At 36.4% G+C, this 27,090-nt stretch overlaps 2 protein-coding genes across 2 annotated transcripts; both read right to left on the bottom strand.

Annotated features, from left to right (window-relative positions):
• Positions 1-10,134: 10,134 nt before the first annotated feature.
• LOC108991614 (glycerophosphodiester phosphodiesterase GDPDL1-like) lies at positions 10,135-14,573 on the bottom strand. The gene is made up of 9 exons (XM_018965942.2): positions 14,372-14,573; positions 13,711-14,007; positions 13,429-13,544; positions 12,730-13,231; positions 12,618-12,656; positions 12,278-12,523; positions 11,850-11,992; positions 11,259-11,733; positions 10,135-10,679 (listed from the first exon to the last, which is right to left on the bottom strand). The coding sequence occupies exons 1-9, from the start codon at positions 14,508-14,510 to the stop codon at positions 10,588-10,590; spliced, it is 2,049 nt and encodes a 682-aa protein (XP_018821487.1). The 5' UTR covers positions 14,511-14,573; the 3' UTR covers positions 10,135-10,587.
• A 10,434-nt stretch (positions 14,574-25,007) lies between these two features.
• LOC108991664 (gibberellin-regulated protein 2-like) lies at positions 25,008-26,648 on the bottom strand. Its single transcript, XM_018965991.2, has 3 exons — positions 26,352-26,648; positions 25,977-26,025; positions 25,008-25,420 (listed from the first exon to the last, which is right to left on the bottom strand). The coding sequence occupies exons 1-3, from the start codon at positions 26,415-26,417 to the stop codon at positions 25,239-25,241; spliced, it is 297 nt and encodes a 98-aa protein (XP_018821536.1). The 5' UTR covers positions 26,418-26,648; the 3' UTR covers positions 25,008-25,238.
• Positions 26,649-27,090: the final 442 nt, after the last annotated feature.

Genomic DNA, 27,090 nt, shown 5'->3' on the forward strand with positions numbered 1-27,090 from the left:
TCATCAGTAGTGGCTGGGTCCCAGCACCACCGAGCGCCATGAAATGCCAAAGCTGGAATGCCCGTGGGCTTGGGAACCCACGGGGCACTCTGGTCCTTCGGGATCTCATCAAGAAGGAAGCTCCAGATATAGTGTTTCTTCAGGAAACACGTCTAAAGGTACTTGATTTTAAGAGATGTAAATTTAAGCTGAGTTTTGTCAATTGTTTAGCTGTCAATTGTGTGAAAGAAGATGGGTGTAGACTAGTGCAGTTTTTTCTTACCGGCTTTTATGGTCATCCTATTTCTAGCCAAAGAAATAGATCCTGGGATCTAATTCGTTCTTTAAGAAGAAATGAGGATGAGGGGTGGCTGATTGTTGGGGATTTCAATAAAATTCTGTTTAATCATGAGAAGTTGGGGGGGGGGGGAGAGAAAGATTGCAGAGTCAGATGGAAGAGTTTAGGAAAACTGTTGATGAGTGTGCACTAAGATACATTGGTTTTAAGGGTCCTAAATTTACATGGTGTAATGGGAGGGACGCTGTTGCTAGAGTGAGTGAAAGGCTGGATAGATTTTTTGGTAATCCTCAATGGTGGAATTTGTTTCCACAGGTTGAAGTTGTTCACGGAAGTGTGGCATACTCAGATCATACCCCCATTTGTTTGGAATAAGAAGTTGTTCAAGTTGAGAAGAGGAATGAACGATTGTTTAGATTTGAAGCTATGTGGATTGGTGAACCAAGCTGTGATAACATTGTGAAGGCTACATGGAATTTTATTAATGAAAGCTGTTCAATGGAAGATTTGATGCGAAGGATTGGGGTCTGTGGTAAACGACTTCAAGTATGGAATTGTGTGGATTTTGGTAAGGTTCAAAGGCAATTACAGAAGGCCAAAGATCGATTCAAGTTGTTGCAAGAGTGTGATTCTGTGGGGATGAGAAGAGATGAACAACAACATGCTAGGGAGGAGGTTCATAAATGGTTAGAGCAGGAGGAGATTATGTGGTGGCAGCAAGCTAAAGCTTTGTGGTTGAGAGAAGGAGATCATAATTCAAAATTTTTCCATACTAAGGCAAACCACAAGAAAAAAAAGAATTCAATTGGAACGTTACAGAATGAGCTGGGGGAATGGAAGGAAGGGGAACTCAAAGATCAATTGATTGTGGAGTATTTCAGGAATATGTTTACAGCAACAAAGCAACGAGGAAGCTGTGATTTTTTGGGATCCTTGGCTGGAAGAGTGACTGCGAACACGAATGCTGAGTTGAGTAAGCCTTATATTGAAGCTAAGGTGTTTGCAACCTTGAAGCAGATGGAACCAGCATCAGCACCAGGACCCGATGGCATGACACCTTTGTTCCTTCAGAATTATTGGCCTATCCTAGGTAAGTCTGTGTCTACTGCTATTCTGGAAGTACTGAATTCTGGTATTATTCCCTCCTCTATGAATCACACTTTTATTTCTTTGATTCCCAAGGAGAAAAACCCTGTGAAGGTGGCTGATTTTCTTCCAATCAATCTATGCAATGTGATTTATAAATTGATTTCTAAGGTTATTGCTAATAGACTTAAGAGGGTATTGCCATGTATCATCTCAGATTCTCAGTGTGTTTTTGTACCTGGTTGACTCATAGCTGACAATGTGTTAGTCGCTTATGAGTTAATCCATTTTTTGAAAATGAAGAGAACGGGTAAAAAAGGTTATATGTCCCTCAAACTCGATATGAGTAAAGCATATGGCCGGGTAGAATGGGGTTTTTAAAGGAAGTTATGAGCATGTTGGGTTTTGAGGAACGATTGATCGAGTTGATTATGAATTGTATCCAGACTGCTTCTTTTTCAGTCTTAGTGAATGGGGAGCCCAAGGGTCATATAGTGCCTAGTCGAGGGATTAGACAAGGGGACCCTTTGTCCCCTTATCTTTTTCTGTCAGTTACTGAAGGGTTGATTTCTCTTTTGAAAGATGCAGCCAGTCATCATGAGATCTCAGGTATTAAGATTTGCAGAAATGCCCCTTGCATTAATCACTTATTATTCGCGGATGATAGCATTATTTTCTGTAAGGCTGACGTGGGTGAAAATAGAGGATACAAGATTTGCTGAAAAAGTATGAACATGTTTCTGGCCAGAAAATTAACATGGAGAAAATTGCAATGATTTTTAGTGGCAATGTTTCAAGGGACAGGCAGGAAGAGTTAAGGCAGCTATGGGGTGTCTCTGAGGTGCAAAATTATGGGAAGTATTTGGGTCTTCCTCCTGTAATTGGTCATTCAAAATCAAAGGCATTCTTTGAAATGAAGAAAAATGTGTGGAAAAAGCTTCAAGGTTGGAAAGAGAATATGTTATCCCAAGGTGGGAGGGAAGTTTTAATCAAGGCAGTGGCACTTTCACTCCCAACTTATTCAATAAGTTGTTTTCTCCTCCCAGTTAGTCTATGTGCAGATTTGGAATCCATGATGGTAAAGTTCTGGTGGAGTCAAAAGATGGAAGAAAAGAGAATCCATTGGATGAGTTGGAGGAAAATGTGTGAGCCGAAAGAGAAAGGGGGACTCGGTTTTAAGGATCTGCATGTTTTCAACTTGTCTTTGCTAGCTAGACAAGGGTGGTGGATTATGCAAGAGACGGATTCTTTGATCCATAAGGTTTTCAAAGCTAAATACTTCTCTCAATGAGTGTTCTTAGATGCTGGCTTAGGTAAGAATCCTTCTTTTACATGGCGAGGTATTTGGGAGGCTAAAAAGTTGCTGAGTCAAAGATATTCATGGAGGATAGGCGATTATAAACAAGCCAAGCTCTGGAAGGATCCTTGGATTCCAGGCCATCATTCTTTGATGAAGGAAGCCATCTTAATTTCAGATGAATTTCGAGAAGCTGCTGTTGACAGGTTAATTGATCCAATTTCTAGAGACTGGAACTTAGTTCAACTTCGAGCTCTCTTCAATCCAAGTTTGGTTACAGATATTTTGAAGGTTATGATTTATCCAAATGAGCAACTTGATAAGATGATTTGGTCCCATGAAAGGAGTGGAAAATTCAGTGTGAAAAGCTGCTACAGATTTTTTTATGTCACAATTTCAGGGTGGTCAAGGGGAGTGCTCTAACGACAGGCAACAACAATCTCTTTGGAAGACTTTGTGGAGAATGAGGCTTCCTAATAAGATCAAGGTTTTCGCTTGGAGGGCTTGTAAAGAGACCTTCCATCCCAACATAATCTTCTTAAAAAGCATGTCAATATTGATGGATCTTGCTGTTTTGCAATCAACACACTGAGGATATAGCTCCTGCTTTAGTATGCTGTCCTAACATTTATTCAAGCTAGTTTTCATATCTTCCTCTCATTCATCAGCTAGGATTTAACTTATCAGTTCTGCATATAGCTTTGGCTATTTTAAATCAAGGACAGGAGGAGGATCTAGTTACGTTTTTTGCTATTGCTTGGGCACTTTGGTGGAGAAGAAATCGAATGATTCATGATCAGAAATTTACTGCAATTCAACATGTCATTGACCATGCACTTTCTGTGCTGCAATCATATACTAAGTTGAAACAATTGCCCAGGAGGAAAGTTCAAGAGTACTATGATTGGAAGCCACCACCATCGGGGTGGTTGAAACTTAATGTGGATGGTGCTGTTTTTGGTGAACTTCATAAGGCAGGGGTGGGTGTGGTGCTCAGAGATGACGCTGGGAATGTGATTATGGCAGCAAGCAAGATAGAATTGGAAGTGATTAATGCGGAATCTATTGAAACACTGGCCATATTTCGTGCATTACAGTTGTGTGCTAGTATGGGACTTCACAGTTTGATTGTGGAATTAGATTGCTTGATGGCTATCAAGTTCTCAACAATGAAATTCCTTCTAATGCATTGTTGGATCCATTATTGCGTGAAATCCGAAAGCTGTTAAGAGTATTTGTTGCGTGTAAGTTTCAACATATCTATAGAGATGGTAATCGGGTTGCTCATATTCTTGCCTGATATGCTTGGAACGTTGAGGATATCTCAATGTAGAATGAGTGTTATCCAGACTTTATTTCTCAAGCTATTTGGCTTGATAAATTTCTGTAAACTTCGTTTATTAATAATTTTCCAGATTTCTTATAAAAAAAAAAAAAAACTATCATTTTGGCTTTAACTGTGAACTGTTGTGCACTACATATCTCCAGCTACAATTTTTTCACAGATTAGCAAAAAGAATTAAACAAAATAACAATGATTATTGACAATGTTGCACTAATAATAGTGGCTAACGTGGGGAAATTGCATGGCTCATGCATGGTATATTATGGGTTATTGGTGCATGTGATCACCTAGAGGACCATATATATTGTTAGAGAAATACTACTTTGCCGTCCGAAGTCTACTGCGCGCTCAAGTGTACCGCTTGTCATTTTAATTTTTTTTTAACTTTTTTTTAGTTAATGATTAAGAAAGTGATTTTAAATGTATTAATGTATTTTTTTATTTTTTAAAAATATTTAAATATATTAAAAAATGTGGAAAGAAAAAATTATAAAAGAAAAGTTCAAAATAAACTAACAGTATAAATGAGCGGTGTTACTCAAGCGGCAGAGTAGCACTGCTCATATTATTATCGTGCAATAGAAACGAGAGATGTTATTCTTTATTCTAAATTACATCATGATCTTCGGTCATACTGATTGATGTGATACATTTTAAATGATTGTCTATTCAAGAGGTTGACATAGAAAATCACATTACTCAATAGAAACATATAGAAAATGTGATGTCGCATTACCTCATCATGTGTTATTAGGATAAAGCAAATTATGGTCAACATAAGTGTAGTCTTATATGTGCAGGCCATTTCGAGCCTCTCTTACCACACAAGAAATGCAAAATTCGTGAGAGAGAGATGTCTGTGGGTTCTTATGTTTCAATTCAAGTGTCTTTATAAAGGAAAAAGGTCTTTTTGTTAGATCACAATCTTATCGTGCAATAACTTTCTAAGATAAAGAAACTTCTCTGTACGTACACGAAAACAACTAATATTTGTACACGATCGAACACAAATGGATTACTTAAAACCATATATAATGAATTATCCTAATAGCAGTTTATCGTTTTTTGTTAGATTATTATCAGCTTGCATTAGGTTTGAAGTTAATAGAGTTTATGACGTGTCATTGCCCAAATATTTATATTTGTTAGTAATTAAATTTTTTTACTAGATCCGACCGATCGAGCACCCTATGATCGAGGCATGATACGACAAAGGTGCACCATTGATCTATTTTCACTCATGTCCATATTGATTGAAATTTGAGCAACCAACTTCACATGTTCTAAAAAAGTGGCATGGTGCATGGGTGCCTAAATAGCTGTTATACATGCTTTAGTGCAACTAACTTAAAGGGGCATTTGGATAAAGAACTCTATATATGACGAGTCCTATCCATATATATAAAAGGGACATTTGACCAATTGTTCGAGATTTTGTTGCATTCTAATTTTACAGCCATGGATTATTCTCTAACTTAAACATCAGAGCCATCCCCTTCAAACACCTTCGACAGGCTCTTTCTTAGTTATAGTTTTATCTCTCTTGTAGAAATTATTATGATCGATAGCTAGATTTCATTGAAAAATTGTTTCAACAAAGTACTTCATCCATCAAATTGTGCTTCATTATAGTACTTCACCTACAACATCTATCACACTTATTTGAATGCCAACCATCAAATTGTGCTTCATGTTTAAATCCTTATATGCCATGTGAAAATAATATTATTTTTTAAGGGGATTTTCATTTTTCACTCCTCAACTGCTATAATTCTCAAATTGCACTCCAAACTATTAAAACTAACAATAAACACTCTACACTACCCCCATTTCTTTCAACTTGCAGTGCCCTTCGTCTACTTGATCTCTTAAACATGTCGAAATTGATCTTGACTTACTCGCTACAAGTCATGTATACGAAATAGTGTACAGATGAATTCAAATGGAAATTTAGACACGGATTTTTTTATTGTTTCGCCTTTCCAACTTAGATGGATGTTGGCAAGGCAGTATCTCTTGGCACTAAACATCATCCTCTTACCAAAATCAGTAGGATGTAAAGACATAGATGACAGGTTATGCAGAGACATAGAGGCCATTTTAACTCTTGGCACTGAAGAGGGTAGCTCCCTAGGATGAATCATTCACACAAAAAAAAGGACAAGTGAAACTCAAACTAGACATTATTGTCTTAGGCAAATTTATAAACTGATAAAAGGTTCTTTTTCGTTACAAGTGCATGAAGGATATTATTAAGGTAGAGGGGTTTAGAGGAAGAGTATAAAATAGAGGAACCTGTGTGGAGAATTCAAACCTAGCCCATTACCTACTCGAACCTGATCAGGACCAGTATATTCCTCTATATGCATATTCAAATTCCCAAATTCAGAGATGATGTGGTTTGTAGCACCAATATTTTAACTTAATTGGCATTGGGGACAGGGAGTAGAACTAGTAAAGGAGGGTTGAGATTTTGAGTGTTTAGGTTTGCCACAACACCTACCTTTGTGTCAATTAGAATTGGTAGTTCCTCAACCTGAACTAAAGTTTTGGCGATTGTTGTTATTGGGGCTGTGGTTGGAAAATAAAGAAAACGTAACAAGGTTCTTAGATGGTGGGTCACTTTGTTGTTCAAGTCAAAATTCATATGTAAAGAAAGGACCACATAGATCTTCTAGGGACATGGGATCAACCCTAGTGGTCACAAAAGTGACAAGGGAATTATAGGTTGAGGGTAGGTCAACTAGAAAGTAGGAGATGGGATTCTCTACGTGTGCATTGTATTGATTTAAATAAAATATACAAAGGTCAACAACTGCCATTTGAAGCTAACCTACAACTATGCATTTGCTATACATGGGATCCTAATATGCTAAAACGGGAAGGTAATAGATACGCAATATGAATATAATATGTAGGGAAAAAGTAACGACAATAATGTTGGGATTTATATTTTATCATTCTCCCTCAAACTTAAGGTAGGGTTGGATCGGCGAAGAACTTGCTACAATTAGGAACAAACTTGGGAGCACACAATGATTTGGTAAAAAATGTCAACCACTTGATCGGGACTTGAGATATGTGTCGAGGAGATATTGCCATGGGCAACTTGCTCCCAAACAAATTGGACATCAATCTCTATATGTTTAGTGAGGTGATGAAACATTGAATTTTTAGCCTTGTTGATAGCAATGAGATTGTTACAATACAACATGAGTGAAGAAAGAGGATAGCTAATGCTTTTGAGAATATAAATAAACCACATGAGTTCGAGAATGGTGGCAGCTAAGGCAAAATATTCTGCCTCAATCGTGGAACGAGAAATGGTGGCTAGTTTCTTAGCTCCCAAAGATAACAAATTATCACCCATGTAAATAGCAAGACATGTGGTTGAGTGTTGATCATCCTGAGAACCCACCCAGTCAACATCACAATATCCCCCAAGATCTGTGAGAGGGATTTCAACAAAATGTAGCTTGAGACTAAGGGTGCCTTGAGATGGCAAAATATCCGCTTGGCAACAATCAAGTGAGAATCTTGGGGACTTTGCAAGAATTGACAAACAAATTTTACGGCATATGCGATATCATGACAAGTCAACGTTAAGGTATTGAAGAGAACCAACCAGTTGCCGATAAAGGTTGGGTCAGACAAGATAGTTGTAGCATCATTAGATGTAGACAATTGAACACCTAAGCCAGGTGGTGGAGACAGTAGCACCATCCAATCCAAGTTTTTGTAGTTGAGAGAGCAAGTAACATGTTTGAGTAATGGAAGACTCATCACAAGTAACCTGAATGCCCAAGGAGTAGTGCACGTCACCAAGGTCCTTCAGATAGAAAGCAAAGGACAAATGTAAAATAAACTTGGTAATGTGTGAAGAAGAGTTCCCGATATTAATGATGTCGTCGACATAAATAAGTAGCTTAAGAATGCCAGACCCATTGTGCTGATAAAAACAAAAGTTCATCATAAGGACACTATTGAAATCCATCAGTTGGTGTAGAGAGCAGCGACAAAGTTAGCTTCCCGTGCAGCAAGAAATCACATTTCAAAGTTGAAAATTTTGCTAATAACACCTTCAAGCAAAGGAAAAGTGTTATGAGCATTAAGGGCAGCCAAAATGGCTGGGTGAAGCTCAGAGCCCATGCCTCTAAGAATACATATGATGAAATCATCATCATCCATCGGTTTGCCAAGGATTTGGCTCTTTGTGCAAATAAGCGCCTAGTGAGGATGCGCCCTTTGTGAGTGACTGAAACTCACCTTTCATCTATTGAACACAATCTATGTAATTCTAAAGGGTGTGATCACTAAACGGTGTACCTTTTGAAATGACACCCTCTCCATGGTGATGGTTCTCATAGGGAGTAATGGTTAAGGAAGTGTCAAAAGATACAACTTTTTGATTTAGTCAAAAGGTTGTGTCACTTCTTACCAATGGTTATGTCATTTACCAATTGGTGCATGATGGCCTATAAATAAGAGTCATTGGAGTACATTTGTACTCACTCAATTCCCTTTGTCAATCACCAACTTGTGGGACAAATACCCTCACGAGAGTGTCACCATATTGCTAAATTTCGTTTCTCTTTATTCTTCATAATTCTACAATCTCATATATGGCTACTATACAAACTTCCCAATATGGTCCAAGCATCATGAGAAGATTTGCTATTGATGACCAGAGATAGTGGGGCATCAGACAATGAGCTATTAAGCCAATTAAGATCAACTGATCAATGTGCAACCTAAGAGCCATCATTGGTTTGGAATGCAATGGGCCATCCTCGCTGATGATGATTGCTAATGGACATAGGACTTCATTCTTCACATAGCGAATATGGTCATGACCATGCAGAACATGGACCACTTGTACTTTCCACAACAGGTAATTACTATAGACTAGTTTAATGGAGATATTAGGCATGTGGGTGGTGGTAGTAGAGAAATCAAGAAATGCAAACTCAACTATAAGAGGGACAGAAAATGTAGACAAAAAAAATCCATTGTTGATACCTTGGGGGCCTCTGATACCATGTAACGAAACTAGTCTACCCTCTAAGTGGCATTGTATTTATTTAAATAAATTATACAAAGGTCAAAAACTACCATTCATAGCTAACCTACAACTATGCATTTGCTATACATAGGGATCCTAATTTGCTATATAGAGAAGGTATAGATACACAATATGCAGAGCTATGCAGGGAGAGAGTCACGACAGCAATGCTGGGATGCATATCTTATTACAATGAACATAGGTAGGATTAGGAATTTCAACTGTGTAGGCGCGCGGAAGATAAAGAGATCGATTAAGGGTATAGAAAAATCCATTGAGGTAACCAAAAATGTTTTTTCCCTAGAGATAAGGATCAACAAGTTGCGCTTGCATAAGGAGATAGTTATATCGTGTTAATTTGAGAGTGATGAGATGAGGGGGAGGAGGCGGTTGTGTTTTGGTAGTGCAAACAAGGAAATCAATGGAGGAAGAGTTGTTGGAGGCCATAGGATAGGAGACGATGGTCTATTGGGGCTTTTGATACAATAAAGAGACTTAGCAAACTGTATGTTTTGGAATAGATTTCCTCAAGTAGTATTATTTCGAGGAGCTCCAAGTATATTTATATTGATTATACATCAGAGTTTATTACAATGATTCTATTGTTAACTATATCCAAATATACAAGAGATTAGTTTGAGTTTAAATGGCTTTCTTATTTTAGCTTATATGCACTATCTTCGATTTTCTACTTCTTATCCTTATTTCAGTCCATTTTTCTTTGAGTTCATCTTGATTTTGAGTTGAGTACGTATGATCCTTACGTTGGAAGGATTTATGGAGCTATTGTTGTTGCAGAAATCAAGTGGATCACTCGTGGAATTGCAAGTCAAATTTAGAATCAACCAACTTTTTGTCAGTGTCTAAATCTGATCGGTAATTAATATTCTATGGTGAATTTAAAGGAAATGGTTCAGCACCTGGATTAATTTTCTTTTAAAAGTTCTTCAAAAGATTTCCCTTCGTGATCAAAATTTTGTGTTTTTGTTTTATATATGTGATTTCCCATATATATTTATCTGATTTGTCAATTAATTTTCCGTTCCACCTCGTTTTTCACATAAAAATTTCATAATTAGTCCCACAAATTTTGTGGATATTGTCACTTTATTAATTCTCATAATTGCCTCATCAATTACTTTAGTGAGTGTACAAGTTAAAAAACAAATAAATAAACTTAAGTAAATTTCTAAAGTTTTCATATAGTTAAGCAAGCATATTTTAAAATTTTGGTGGGTGAAACTGCACTGATTGGAGTATACATGGCTCTGCACTAACCACAATTAGTTCATAATTGATAATACCATTCAATTGGTATTATAGAAGTGATAATTGGGGCAAACAGCACATGCAGTACTCTTATATATGTACATATATATATATATATATATATACATATAGTACTAATTAGCTAGCTAGCTGGCCGGTGTTGTTGCATGATCGAGAAGATTATCTGGTCATCGATCACCAATTGCATGCTACGTACCCTAATTTATTATAACACACTTCATCATCTTAATTCAGGGATGACCACTGAATTCATACAAACTTCCAGGCTTAACAGGCTCCATGTATGGAGGTGACTTTTTCCCCACACCTAAGCACCGATTTCCTGCATTTCATTGAACCACCAATGTATCAAATAGATATCATCATCATATGGAGCGTTTGGTATTCAACTGTATCAAATAAACATAGCACTGCTAAGCTTAATTTTGGTGCTAGGGAAAAAAAAAAAAAAAGCACCGAATGTTTAGAATAAGTTCATATGTGTTAGAATAAGTTCTTGGAACAACTTCTGATGATCATTTGATATGGTATTAAAGTAATTAAGGTTCTAAACTCGAAATCTGACTATATATTTTATGTATGAGAGAATGTTTATCTCTCTATCTCTTCGATTTAATTTTTTTTTTTGGATAATTAGGGATTTAAGTTTCAACGTTACATTTAGAGTAATTATACGTACAACCGTGAAGTGTATAAACGTCGTGCAATCTCTTTGAAAAAGAGTGGGATCCACTATTAAAAAATTAATTTTTTTTATATGAGTCTAATATTTTAATATTTTTTTCAAAACAATTACGGCGATTGCACAATTCCCAGTTATAAATATATTTTCTCCAATATTTATATCATATATGCATCACATGAATGAATATAGGTTGAATTTGAGTAAAAATCCACTTACTTTTGTATCTGGCAGCTGTATTAGGGAAATCGGTGATGATACCATCAACGTTTGCCACCTGGACAAATGCGTTGATCTCCACAGTTGCATCTGAGAGGAAGTCCCATGATTGAGTCACAAACTCATTGCTGAATGTCTCTACATAAACAGGGAGCTTCTCCGCTTGAAGCTTGGGCACAATATCGGTAATATTAGTGATAAATGCTTGAAGTTCAGGGAAGATGAAGTCCTTGCTGACAACCACAGAATCGGCAAATGTCTTTATGTTCTTAATGGTTGAGTCGGCGTTGGGGCCATCAACAATATTCCCATCAGCCTTGTATACAAGCTCGTATTTATTGCTTTTGCCCTTGAACTTCATTAGAACTGAGCTATTACTGGACTGGATCATAACTTTTAAGGATGCCTGTTTATCAAAACCAGCTTTGATCAAGGCTTCGTTGACTGCGTCGGCTACACTCACTCCCTGTGTATTCTGAAAGGAACATATGATCAACAGAATCAAACGGGGATGATCAAGAAATATATTCAAATCATGTATTTCAGCAACAAAAAGGCAGTAATTAAGCAGCAGAGCATGCAAATACTCACCTCTATGTTGATCAGGACACCAGTAAGAGATTTCGCGTTCTTTGACAAGGCCAAGAAATCGGACAATGTTACAAACTTTCCAGCATTTTGGGACTTCGGGTTCCGGAACATTTTATACTTGGCGGAGGGGTTTGCTATTGCCGCTGCCGGAATTTACGCAAAATATATACAAGTATATATATAAGTAGATAATAACGGAAATCCTTATTTAATGAAGAGAATTAATTAAAACCGAAGTACTAAAGTTCAATCACGCTAGTTATGATCTCTCAGTCTCGACAGACGCTTTTAAACAAATTTAAGAGGATGAATTTTTCCAAAGCATGAAAGCTTTCAGTAAATGTTTGCTGTCGGGTTGGGAAGGAGGGGTTGTGGTTTAAAGGGTATCACTGCACAGAGTATGTAAAGGAGAACCCAAATCGACTTACGTATCAAGGTTTGAATCTGGTTCCATGCCAGGTTAAAGGAAAATACTCCATCCACAGGCTTTGGATCAACTACTGCGCTTTCTGTCAAATTTTCTGAGCTCAGGCAAAATGGTGTCCCATCCTTGGCCAGTTGAACTGGGCAGTCAATGACTTCTGCGCCATCTGCAATAGCTTTCTCATATGCCAAGTCTGTGCAACCTGGGTAATCTCCACTTGCTCCATATTTAGAGATAATCAAAGGTTTCGCTGCATAATGAGCAAGGTGAAGGAGTGTCAACAATGATATATATATCGAGAAGAATGTTGTATCTAAGCATTTGCGACTGTGGTATATATATACCTTGTGATGAAGCTTTTCTGCCGAGATGAGCAAAGCAAGCTGCAGTAGGAGAAGAGAAAAATTCAGGATTGTAAAGAGTACATATCTATCTAGTAGAGGAAAAAAGACTTACCTATAGCTTCCGATGGAGTAATTGGGAAATCGCTCAGCACTCCATCAACAGAGAAGTCAGCATTGTTAACGAAAGACAAGTACTCAGATATGGGATCATGACTGTAATTGTAGCTAAGGGGAACGTCATTTACAAAATCCGAGGCGAAAACTTCAAGCCCTGCTTTATGAGCATCCACGACAACAGAGGTATGAGGTTGTAAATAAAGAGTTGCATCTACAGGCCATATGTAGTCCTTTGGAACAAGGATTCCGGAGGCAAATGTCTTGACAAAAGTAAGATTCTTCAACAGAGAGCCATATGTCTGGCTCGTTGAAGGCTCAATCTCATCTCGTCCTAGAAACCGGAAGACCAGTTTTGTCGTTGTAGGTTGAAATCCAGACGCAATACGTGTTAGGAAAGCCACCTCTGGTGATGAAATGTAATCAACTTTCACTCTTCTCGAAACAGAAAGCACAAATCTAGTCATACTCAAATTGTGTTGCGTGAAGAACTCATCGTACTGCAAATCAAGCGTTCGGTGTTGGAGCAAAAGGGTTAGTTGATGATCAGAATGCATGATAGCTGATCGTAAAGCCAAGCCAGATCCAACATTATCAGAGGAAAATTAAAACAACAAACGATCGAGGAGACCAATTCCATGTTAAGGCACACAGACACAGAGCAATTAAAGTTCATAATAATTTTTCGTTTAATTACCTGAATGTTCAACCATAAGCCTGGTGGTTTTATTGTTTTAGCCAAATGATCAACGGTGATAATTGCGTAGCCATGGCTATCAAACCGGTTAGTTCGAGAATAGACTCCTTGATTTACTGATAATTAGAAACAGAGAAATTCGCATCAGCTGGCGATGGAAAATCTCATATCAAATAAGCAGAAACCTTGACTATAAACAGATCGAGTACGTACGTAGACTGTAACAAAAAAAAAAAAAAAATGTAAAGAAAATAAGGTTTGCGAGAGAAAAGTCAGACATACGGGAGACAATATTTGCTAGCTCTTTGTAGGTGAAATCCAGAGAAAACCATCCTCGGGTAGGGACCTTATTAACTTGGTAAACCCTACTTCCGTTTTTGTAAATAGTAGCAATGTCAGTAGCATTCTCCAACTTGACACTCGGCGCACAAATCCCAGCTCCATCCTTTGTTAATTGCACGTCACACCATAAGTGGACATTGGGTAGACTAATTGCCCGTGCCAGATCATAGGCAATTGAACTAGAATCTGGAAACAGCCCTGAAAACCCTCCTCGTGCAATCACTAGAGGCGGTTTACCTAGTACGAAATATTAATTCCAGTCATATATATATATATATATATATATATATATCAGTTTATAATTTGCATGCGAGATATGTAAAACTCAAGTAGAAACAACATGAATGAATGAATGAATGAATGAATTACAACATTGTTGTGTACGTAGGAATATATATTTGTGACGACGTGCGTGTAATGTTTCACAATGATATCGAAGGTACGTACGTAAATCCGGCGTACTACGTAAGAACAATATTCTCATTGCGTTTTTCATTTTTCAAGATCGAAAGCAGAAAACTTTTTCGTTTTGTTCCAACGTTATATATTTCTCGGCAGTAAAGGTACTAGCTAGCTAGAGGCTTGGAGGCAAAACACAAACCGGAAAGCGTAGGCCAGCGAGCGCTAGGTTCCTGAGCAGATACCAGAGTTAATACCGCGGAGCAGTACTGAAGCAGTAGAAGAAAGAACGCCCGACCGCGTGGGTTGCACGTTGCCGGAAAAGCTTGCTTGCAAACCATTGAAGCTGAAAACGCGCGTACTTCGTAACTTCCGACGATAAGGTTTTGTCTCAGGAGATCATAATTCGTGAGATGAGTAACATATATATATATATATATAGAGAGAGAGAGAGAGAGAGAGAGAGAGAGCGCTCGATTTGCATGCGAACGAGAGATGAGGGGATCGCTTACCGCGCAATTCCTGCATGTTTGACGTCGTCAAGATTTTTCCAAGATGGCATCATGCATGCAAATCTAGCTCTAAATATTCTAAATTTAGCTCATCGGTTGGCATGGGAAAAGGTACGTGTTTTAATCGGATTGGTGAACAGGGATTACAGTTCCGATAATTAGAACTAGCAATAATTAGTACTTGGAAAGCGATAACTAATATGATATATAGCATAATTAACGAATTAGAGGACCAAGTCAAGCACATGATCAGAGTACGAGGAACCCAGAAACTCCACAAAAAATTCTTCCCCTCGTCTGTCCAAGAACCCTTTTATATTCTGTGTCGTCTCCTCCTATTTCACGAGCTTTTTGACTATTTAATTACAAATCACAGGCTAGCTTACACGCTGAAAAACAAACTGCTGCTTTTTTTTTCTTTTCTTTCCCTCGTTGTTTCCGTCCGTCTGTTGGTCATCTCTTTCTTTCTCCCAGCGTGAGTGCATCCCAACATGCCTTTTTATTTTTTTTTCTTTCCCTTGAGTTTGGTTTCATGTCCAGTGCCGCAGTTCTTCTTTTTCTTTATTGGCTCCCCCCGTCCCATGTCCCACACTCAGTCAGTCGAAAAAAATTCTTGTGTGCGTGTCTTCCGTAGACCCAAGAGCCCCTGCGCAAAACTCTTACCTTTTTCAAGTAAAGCTGCTGCCTTCTTTTTTTTTTTTTTTTACTCACCAGCCCACTCTTCTTTTACCTTTACATTTTGCAACCCATGTACTTCATCTATTTGACCATCTCTTAAATTATATTGTAAAATATTTTATTAATAGGCATCTATAAATAGAGAATGGGTAAAACGTGCACAGTTGATTGTATAAATTTATGCAAAAAGAAAAAGCATATCTTCTTGTTTGATACAAATGAATGAACTAGATTTCTTTATTTTAATATTAATTAGAATGTTATTGTATAGTGAATTGTCAATGTTGTTTTATAAATAGTACTGTACCTCTAAATGAATCATACAGATTTCTTTTATTATCAATTTCCTTCAAAATATTTTAGGTATGTAATTGATTAGGTACGAATCTCTTAATGAGTTGCCAGGCTAATTAATTACTTTATTTGGATACAACTCATGCAAGTCATATATATGTTGAAGTGTATACTTATTAAACTACATTTGAAATAATTAAAAGCATGTACAATATCTTCCAATCAATGCGACAAAACTGTATAAGCAATAATCCAAATCTTGACATTGAATTAAGTCATATATAGATTCAAGACTGATCAAGTTGAAAAATATAAAGTTAAAGTCTAATTATAATTTCTTAAGAGCCAGTGTACTAGAAACTGAAATGTCAATGCTGTTTTTGGAATAGTAATGTACCTCCAAACTGATCTGTTCGATCTTTCCCCAATTCCATGGCTACCCTTCTTATTGTTAGTTTTCTCCAGGACTCTAGGACCTTAAGCACCCAAATTTAACAAATATAACACATTAAATTCAAGATATATATAACTTCATTCTTATCAGGAAATTAAGGTAGAAGAAATTGTTCAGTTTGTTTTCAAGACCCAAATTTCAATCGTTTGCTTTCAGTATAAACTTAAAGTCTAATTATAATTTTTTAAGAGCCAAGTGTACAAAATGGCTAGAAATCACAACTTAAAAACCCCTATCACACTAAGACAAGAAAGAAAAAATATTTCGAGAAAAAAATTATGTTTATTAAATTATTGGTTTTAAAACACTTTACTTTCCCATTATCTAAATTTCTTGTTTTGAGTTATCTTGATAAGTGAGGTTCGGATGATTGATTATTAGGTGATTCCAATGAGCATATAGTGGTGTATATATAAGAGTCTATAGACAAAATATAACATTCCCATGGATTTCAGAATTTGTTGCTTCCTTTTCTTCATTTAAAGAGTTGATTTGGTTGTGGGTTTTTTGTTTGGACCTTCTTCGTCTGGAATTCATCATATAATTTTTATGCTTGTTCTAATTTTCATTCTCCATTCTTTTCAGCTCGGTTGAATTTGCTAAGTTGGTTGGACTTCTTTGGTCTACTTCCAATAGCCCTGAGGTATCTGATGATGCTCTAAATGTATCTATTTCGATGGATGGTTTTGGCCTGTTGGAACATATATTTGGATTGAAAATGTTTTTGATCTTGCATCATCATGAATTTTTCTTCTTGATTGAAGAAGACTAATTATAAAGAATTACACATTATTTTTCTGTTCAATGGGGGGTTTTAATGAATAGATTTATAACTTTTTCTATTTCCTTTTATAGACAAATTTTGACTTTACGTGTTGTTCATTGATTCTCCTACCTCTGGTTCTGGACTATTATATCCAATTGTCAACAAGAGTTGTTGCTTTGCATGTATAAATGAATTTTGGTAAGCTCACATTGATATATCAGTACAGATTTATCATGATTTGATCAATTAGTTCTTTTTTATTCTTATAACTTGAGTCCTTGTTTAAAACGATTCCCAAGGTGCTGGAAAACATCTTAGGATAAATAATTGGTATAGGGCTCTTCCTTTAGAAGAAAAAGAACATATACGACAAGAAAATAAAGAAATATATCTTCAACAAAGGAATTCTACAAATGATACTATTCAACACAATGAACAATTTCTCTCCCAACCAATCATTCACGATGAAGCAAATATGTTATAAGGTGATGTAGAATTCATACACAATAGTGAGGAGGTCAGGCCACATTGTACAAAAAGACAATGCATTTTTTGTGCTGATGTTGGGACCAGTGATGTATCATCCGCATAACAAATTAAATATTGTTCTAATCTTGATATTTCTGAAATTTTCTGTCAGCAAATAAACATAGTTGAAATTGTGTCGACAGAACCTCTTCGTCTGGACAATGTCACAATGTCTTTGACAATTGGGGCAACAAATATATGTACAGAAAATGTACATACACCGGATCAACTTTTGGTCGAGCAGGTTTATTGTATATCCTTTGTTTTCACCGTACTTTCCCATCAGTCCTCCTATTTTTTTTTTTATTCAACATGTTCAATCTTTTATTCAATAGGCTGCTTCTTTTTTTCAATGCCAACCCAACTTTGAGACAAGGATATCAACAACTTCTCGGGATAAGGAAGATATATAGAATTGAGTGGTACTTTTTTTTTTCCTTTTCTTTCTTCCTTATATGCAGCTTCATTCAATAATACCTCTATTGAAAGTCATAGCACCTTTAAGAGTTTGCTTCATTTCTTTGGTCTTTTTTTTTTTCCCCTCCAGTAGGAAAGCGACATCAACGATCGGCTAGTCTTAGGAAAATACTACAAAGAGTGCTAGCTGAGGTGACTTTATTACCGTCAATTCCATTCTGTAGATATTGTAAAGCAAAAAGATTTCAACATGAGACGAGTTTTTGTTGTGCCAACGGAACAATCTCTTTAACTATAAATGATGTTCCGGAACAACTTTACCATTTGTTTACCTCTAACACAGTTGAATCTGTCAAATTTCTTACCTATGTACGCACATATAAGAATAGGTTTGCTTTTACATCATTCAGGGTTAAATTTGATAGGAATTTGTGCAGAAGAAATAGAGGAATTTATACAATCCAAGCTCAAGGTCAAATTTATCATTACATTAATGACTTGGTTCCTTTGGATGGATGTCCTTCGCATCTACAACTGTATTTTTATGATACTGAACATGAATTGGGCAATCATGTTCATGACACTGGAATGTTGGATTCATAAATTATTTTTCAACTCATGGCCATTCTTCATATTAATCCGTACTCAACATTCTTTCGAACCCTTGGGAATTTGCCCAATTTCGAAAGCCACAAAATTCATATTAGGTCAGATGTTGGTTTAGATCAGCATGTTTTTAACGCTCCGTCAGCTTCCCAAGTAGCAGTCATTTGGATTGAAGATGATGATTCAGAGCCCTTGAAAGGATGAAATATTATGGTATTCAATCATGCAGGTGAGAGTCATATAGTCCAACATTATTTTGTTTGTTATGATCCACGGCAATATCCATTGTTATTTCGTTTAGGTGATATTGGTTGGCACCAAGGGATATTAAGAGTAAAAAAATGGGAAAGACCACCACAATGAGTAACAAGTACATCAATTAACCCCCAACAATCTATATCAACAAAGCAACTGCTTACAAAAGAACAAGAAGGTTAGAATAATTGTTCTTATTCTGACTTTTAATTGTTCTAATATAAAAGTTTTACATTTCTAAATTGTTAAATTTATCATCTTGTAGTGCTAAAAAGAATAGAAAAGAACCCGTTGACGGTTGTCTCATGCCGCAAGTACTATTGTTACAAGCTTCAAATTTGAAAAAATATGAGGTCTATTTTCTTGTTCTCTGGCCATTTACTACAGTAGTTTGTTGTTGATATGTATGTAAAAATTAAGACGTCGAGATTGGATTATTTTCATAATAAGCAACAAGCGATTCGATATGAGGTGTATCAAGGAATAGTTGACATCATTTCAATTGGACAAAGCAGTGCTTCCAAAGTTGGCAAACACATTATTTTGCCTTCTTTTATTGGAGGCCTAAGAGATATATGTAAAAGATATATGAAAGCAAGGGCTTTAGTCAAATGCTTTGGAAAATCTGACATCTTTTTAACCATGACGTGTAACCCAAGTTGAAAAGAAATCTTGGATGAGTTGAGTCCGCAAGAAGAGGCATAAAATCGCCCTGATTTAATTGCGTGTATCTTTAGAGCAAAATTAGAAGAAATGAAGGATAAATTATTCAAACGGGAGGTGTTTGGAAAAATTTCAGCATATGTATATATAATTGAACATCAGAAAAGAGGACTATCACATGCACATTTCTTAATCATACTACAAAGAGATTGGAAAATCTATGCTCCCGAATCTTTTGATGAAATTGTATCAGTAGAAATACCTGATAAAGATGAAAGTCTGCATTTGCACAAAACAGTAATAAGGCATATGATGCATGGTCCCTGTGGAGTATTGAATCCGAACAATGCGTGCATGAAAATAAATAGCAGTTGCAAGAACCATTATCCAAAAAACTTTACATCTAACACAACTGTTGGAATCGATTGTTTCCTACAGTACAAATATTGTGATAATGGAATAAGTGCCATTGTCAAAAGTAAAGACTTAGATAATCATTGGATTGTTCTGCATAATCCATATCTCATTGAAAAATTCGATTGTCACATCAATGTAGAAATTTGCTCAGCAATCAAAGTAGTCAAATACCTCTAAAGGTCATAATCGTGTTACTTTCAATTTGATTCTTGGACAAAACATCCAAGAGATTAATAAAACCTAAAAATTTCAATCAGCTCGATGGATTACTTCACCTGAAGCCATGTGGCAGATATGTGGCTTTATTCTTAATAATATGTATCAATCAGTCTACAGTTTACATCCACCTATAGAAATTGATATGACTTAATGTGTTAGCAACAGTAAATAGATTACTTACTGTTGCTAACTTATTTAGTCACCCATATGTTGTCTTTATGAAATGGATATTTTTGTTCCCTTTTGCTCATTTCTCTAATTCTCTACTTAGTCTCCAGCTAGGTCAGTGTAGTTAACTCTTTGTGGTGTTTTCAACAAAGCTCAAACCAATTATATCAATTCCTCAATTAAAATATCACCCTCCACTAAGTTCCAATCAACAAGATTATGCCTTACCGCCTATGTTTTGGCATCTTAGTTGTTAGACTTGGGCAAATAACGCCCTTTGCTAGTTTTTTTAACTTATTAAGGGTACGTTTGGATTAGAGGTGAAATCGCCTCAGTCGAAGATTTTTCCTGGTCAAAGTTGATCTCACTTGCAAACATTTAGATCTTACTTAAATTTTCTTAAACATAAAAAATTCTAAATATAATTTTTAAAAATAAAATTTAAACAAAAACAGAATCATCACTACTATCAACAACCTATGCATGGCTGCCAAAGGTGGCCTGATGTCATTTTTTTCAATAATTTTTCAATATTTTTAAATAATATTGATATTAAAAAAATTAAGTTTTTACTATTCATCAAATATATTTTCTCTAAAACCTAATCTCAAACTCATCTTACCATTACTCACAAACTTTTCTCAAGGATTTTTATATCATTTTAAATCCAAACCTTCCCTCAATATGTCAATTTCAATAGTTTGAGATGTAAAATAAAAAACACGTGTTATATTAGGTATAAAATGTTTATTTAATATTTTTTTATATATTTAGTATATAAAAAAACAAGAAAACGGTGATTCCCATATAATTATAAATCAATTATTTCTTTGAGGACAACCTAATGCAAGAGACTATATCAGCACGGGAGGAGGGGTTGTCATGGGGGAGTAGAAAAGCTTCCCCTTGTTTTTTTTTTTTTTTTAAATACTTTCTTAATTTTTAGAATTGTAAGTTTGAAGTCATAATTATAATTTTAATTTTAATTTTAAAATTTTAAAATTTTACAATTTTATTTTTTAAATTCCAAACTTTTTTGTATAATATTTTTCAAAACAAAAACAACTAGGCATGCATAGTAGTGAAATTTACCCACAAAAATAACAGGGGTAGGTCCCAACAAGTCACAATAAACTTTATCAAAAATAGCATGAGTTAAACTGGAATAGGGTATAAAAGGAAATTTGCTTAGTTTGCCTAATTGGCAACTTTCACAAACAGACTGAGCTTTATTGGAGCCAGAAATTTGAATAAGTCCTTTGGATTTGAAGACTTTGATAGCAGAGGCTTGAGGATATCCCAAACATTAATGCCACACATCTTCAGAGGCAATCCAAAAACTAGTGGAGAAGTGCGCTTCGCAAGGTGCAAATAAGGTGTAAAGATTACCCTTCTGCCGTCTACTTATTAGGACATGGTTGGTCTCTCGTTCCTTAGCAAGAAAATCAACACCATAAAATTCATAGTTATATGGGTAATCATTAGTAAGTTGCCCAATAGATAATAGGTTTTTTGCAAGTGCAGGCACTAAAGGAATATCACGTAACTTAATTCTAGTGGTACCATTATTTATGTACGTATCATCAACATAAGTAATAGCATGGGAACTACCATCGCCAATAATGACAGCATCAGTACCAAAGTAACAACGTAAATTTTCAAGCATACTTGGATTACTTGTCATATGGGCAAATGCTCCAGTGTATGCAATCCATTCATTATCAGGAGAAAAAATTTCCAACGTCATCGCGACTAGTGCTTGAGGAATATCATCAGGCTGGAACGAGTGATTAAATCTATTCCAGTTCTTAAGAGCAACATGGCCCTTTTTACCACATATTTGACAGGTGTCTAGTGGTGGGTCACGGGCCTTATTGGTGATGGGTTGATCCTGGGCTCACCTGTAGAAGAGGGAGCTGAAGGAGCCCATGTGTAAGACTCTTGGGCCGAATGGATGGCAGGGTGAAACTCGCGACCACGAGAGGAGAAACTCGTTGCTACGAACGGCCACCACCACGGTGATCCTTAGAGGCCAAAGCACCTGTCCGATGTCCATATAAAGCAAAGGAAGAGTTAGATTCATAAAGAGAAGTGCAAATCTCATACCCTTGGAGAAGTGGAAGGATCTCGATGTAAGACGGCATGGGAGGTTTCAGCATTGAGGTGGTGAACGGTTCATAGCGGGCATCGAGGCTGTTCAACAGGGAAAATACTTTCATCTTGTCAGCAACTGGCCATCCAATTGAAGCCAAGCTGTCGCACAAGCCTTTGAAGGTTTGGAGGTGATCTGCAAGGGGCGTCGTGGGATCCTTCTTAAGATATGTCAACATTTGAGTGAGGTGAAACTCTTGCTCCTGAGAGTCCTGAGCGTATGCCGCCCAAACCTAGTGAGCAGAGTCTAAACCCACAACAAGGCCAAGCGCCTCTTCCGAGAGGGTGCCAATGATCCCACCCCCCCTCCCCCAAAATAATCTACAGATTTACACCACTGGAGGTAGTGTTCTAATCTATTCGAGTTCGATGATCCATCTGGAGAGGTCTCGAATTCTGGAATGGCAAAGTCTGCTTGTAGTAGATGGTGGACTAGATCTTGGCTTTCAGCCAAGGCTAATATTTGTTCACGCCAGAGAGGATAGTTGCTATTGGAGAGACGCAGGGTAACAAAGTTACCCACGTTCAAGGCAATGGTGGCCATAGAGGAAGACTCTCTTCACTCACACGATCTCTGATACCAAAAAGATAAAGTGTACACATGCTATTTGATAGAAAATATCAATGATCATAAGTCTTCTGAGAGTCTTGATCTTATTGTCTATTTTGAGAAATACAATATTACAATATGTGTATATTGTCGTTAGACACATTGATTTATACATGGAAAGTGAAAACGATGTAATATGTACATTGGATCAAAAAAGGAAGTTGCTAGCCATTGCATGTGGTAGACTTTCCTTTGAGAGAGTGGCTAGTCGTTGCATGGGATGGAGTTTCCTTTGTTAGAGCAATTGAAGATCCTATAGCCGGTACATGTGATTCACTTGGTAAGTCTTATGATTGTGTGGGTTGATGTGTTGATTGATGAATATTGTTAATACACTTGAGGAACCACCTTGAGACCGACTACCCCGAGTGCTTTTGTGTCTTGCTTGAGAGACATGTTGGGTGTTGGACCCACTACATTCATGGCTTTCACAATCTCCTTGAGACCCAGAATTATTTTTGCCACGGTTGGTGTAGATAGAAACGGCAGGGGAGGCTTCACATGCAGCAAGAATGCACATTTCAAGTCATGAAGTTTTCTATTAACTCTTTCAAGTAGAGGAAAAGTGTCATGAGCATTAAGGGTAGCCAGAATGGGGTCAAACTTAGAGCCCAAGCCTCTGAGAATACATATGATGAATTCATCATCATCCATCAATTTTTTGGCACTCGAAAGGGAGAGAACCAAGGATTTGGCTTTGCGCAAATAATCCTCCATTGAGGATCCGCCCTTTGTGAGTGATTGTAGCTCACCCTTTATCTATTGGACACAATCTCTTGGACACAATCTCGTGTATGCCTAGCATACAAAGTTCCCAGTACGGTCCAGGCATCATGAGAAGACACTTTATTTAAGTAAATACATTATTGAGCCAACTAAGGATTAGCTGATCAATGCGAAGCCTATGAGCTATCGCTGGGTTGGAACATAACGCACCATTCTTACCGATTATGGTTGCTGATGGACATGGGACTTCATGCTTCATATAGCCAAAAAGGCCACGACCATGCAGAATAGGGACAAAGACTAGTTTAATAGCAATATCAATAGATGGGTGGTTGTAGAAGAGAAATCAAGGGAAGCAAACTCAGCTACAGGTGGGACCGAAGAGGTAGACAAAAAATCCATTGTTGATAACTCAGGGCCCTCTTATACCATGTAACAAAACCATTTTGCCCTCTACGCGGGCATATATTTACTTAAATAAAGTATACGAAGGTTAATAACCACCATTTACAGCTAATCTACAGCTATGCATTTGCAATACATGGGATCCTAATATGCTATACACGAAAGGTAACAGATACACAATATGCAGAGATTATGTAGGGAGCTGTCACAACAGTAAAGCTGGGATGCATATCTTATCATAGTGGACAAACGTAGGATTAAGAATTTAAATGTTGGAGGAGGATGATAAAGGGATTGAGGAGGGTGAGCATGGTATTGTTCCATCGAGCTAACCATAAAGGCCGTTGTCCCTGGAGATAAGGAACAAGCTGCACTCGCATAAGGAGATAGTTATATTGTGTTAATTTGAGAGTGAGAAGATGACGGGGATGAGTTGGTGGTGGTGATCTGGTGGTGGAGGCAAGGGAATCAGTAGAAGAGGAGATGTTGGTGGAGAACATAGGATAGGAGACGATGGTCCATTGTAGCTCTTGATCTAATTAATTGATCCCACAACTTTTGTGGGTATCACTATATTAATTCTCATTTTTGCCTCATCAATTACTGTAGTGGGTGTGCTAGCTAGTAAAAAATGAAAAACTCCAATAAATTTCTAAAATTTTTATATGGGTTGCTCTACAGCCATCGCTAGAGCTCTGGGACTCTCTAGTATATTTTATATTTTCTTTTTCTGGTGTTTTTTACATGTATTTTTTTAATACTTCTAAAAAATAAAATCACAGCGCGGGAAGAGTAGCTTTTTCCTTTTCATATAGTTTTAGGCATATTTTTAAATTTTGGTGGCTGCAACTACACTGATAGTATACATGGCTCTGCACTGATCACAGGTACTTAATTGATAATACCATTGAATTTTCTTATTAAAATCAAGTGATGACACATATATATATATATAGTAAGCATTTCAGAAATTGACAAACAAATATATATAGGATATTATGAACAAGAACATGACAAACTTGCGTTTGCCTTGGACCTCTCCACACATATTTTAGAACATACTTATATCAAACTCCTGTTTAACATCCTTCTTGTGTCTCCTCCAGGGTGATGTTATTCGGCCTTCTGCTATATATCCATGGCATATACATACACATCCTTTTCATGAGTAGAGCAATAACGTTAATTTTGCATGTTATTTTAAGGACACTTGCGACGACCACCATGAGTTGTCATGTGCCAATAGTAAGGGCACACCTCGTAGTTTCCAGAGGTCCCTGGAGGCACGCAGTTGCACCTGCTGCAACATGTATTGCATGCCCTTATGCACATCTTATGTCGAGATGTCTTGCTACACCTATAATTACACTTGCCCTTGCAATCTGCATATATACGAATATCATCATCAATCATTAATTATAATATGGTAAGTTTGTGTATAATCTTCTCTGAAATAACGTCAGAAGATCAGCTCCCTCACTAGCCACATTGGTACTGGTGACCATCCGATCGAGGGTTTTTTCTTCTTATAATTTATAATTTTTATTAAATATCTAGAAGGTCATTTTAGTAAATTCACTTAAAAAAACTCGTGCCACCAAATAAGAATTTCATATAAATGAGAAGTATTACAGCCACAAAGAGATCCTATAAACTGACATGATTTTATATGATACGTTAAATATTTATTTTATAATAAAAGTAGTTTTTCGATCTAACGTCGTACCACATCAAAGCACACCAATTTATGTGTATACTTTTGTAGAATCCCTTTCGGACTAAAGCATTTCTCATATATAAATATAAATATATAAATATATATATATATATATATATATATATATCCATTTGGCATAAGGTTTAAACTCAGCCTCGAGACTATATATATAGGTCAATTTCTCAAGTGTTAACCAATTATGTCTAGAATAATGCTCTTACCTATCATTTTGGCTCCAACCGTGGAATGACTGGCACTACATATCTCCAGCTGCAAGTTTGCCACAAATTAGCAAAAGTAATAAAACAAAATAACAATGACGTACAATTGACAATGTTGTAGTATATATTTATATATATATATATATATATATATATATATTGGCTAACGTGGGGATGAAATTGCATGGCTCATGCATTGTACATGGGTTATTGGTGCACTTGATGATCCGATCCATATATAGGACCATATTCATGTTATCGTACGTGGAATAGGAACGAGAGATGTAATTCTTTATTCTAAATAAATATAAGATTAAAAAAATAGCATATATTACACAATAGATCAAACACACGGAAAACGTGATGTTGCATTACCTCATGTGTTATTAGGATAAAGCAAATTACGGTCAGCATAAGAGTTGTCTTATAAGTGCAGGCCATTTCGAGTCTCTGATCTTACCAAACACAAGAAATGCCAAATTCGTGGAGAGAGAGATCAGAGAGATATGTCCGTGGGTTCGAAAGCTATAGCTTCAATTCAACTGTCTTTATAAAGGGCAAGTTGTTCTGTTAGATCGCGATCTTATCGTGCACTAACTTTCTAAGATAAAGCAATTTCTGATCTGTACGTACACGAAAACAACGGATGATGATTGACATTAATTGGTTTATAACTAATTCTCGTTGTTCATGAAAATAAATAGATTACTTCAACCATAATTATGAGTTATCCTAAATAGTAGTTTATCGTTTTTCTCTTAATTTGGATTATTATCACATGATTTTATTTATTTTTAGTAAAGATGTGGTCATGATATTATAAGTATTATCAAAATTAAGGCATGCACTAAAGACAATCACAATGAGACAAAGTCAAACACTCCAATGCCAAGAAAAAAATAGAGAATCAAACCAATAAATTAGTTGTATACACCTAAATATACCGATAAACTCTTATGTTCATCATAAGTTTTATCATTTTTACTCACATTAGATCATGATCTGACAGATGTTATATTGCTATCAATTCATAATTTGTTGATATATGGAACTACTTAAAACGTGGCACATCAGCATGTGTGACATTTGAAGATAATAAAATCTAGAGGAATGT

The sequence above is a fragment of the Juglans regia genome, chromosome 15 (genome assembly GCF_001411555.2).
Source record: "Juglans regia cultivar Chandler chromosome 15, Walnut 2.0, whole genome shotgun sequence".
In the NCBI taxonomy this organism is placed as follows: Eukaryota; Viridiplantae; Streptophyta; class Magnoliopsida; order Fagales; family Juglandaceae; genus Juglans; species Juglans regia.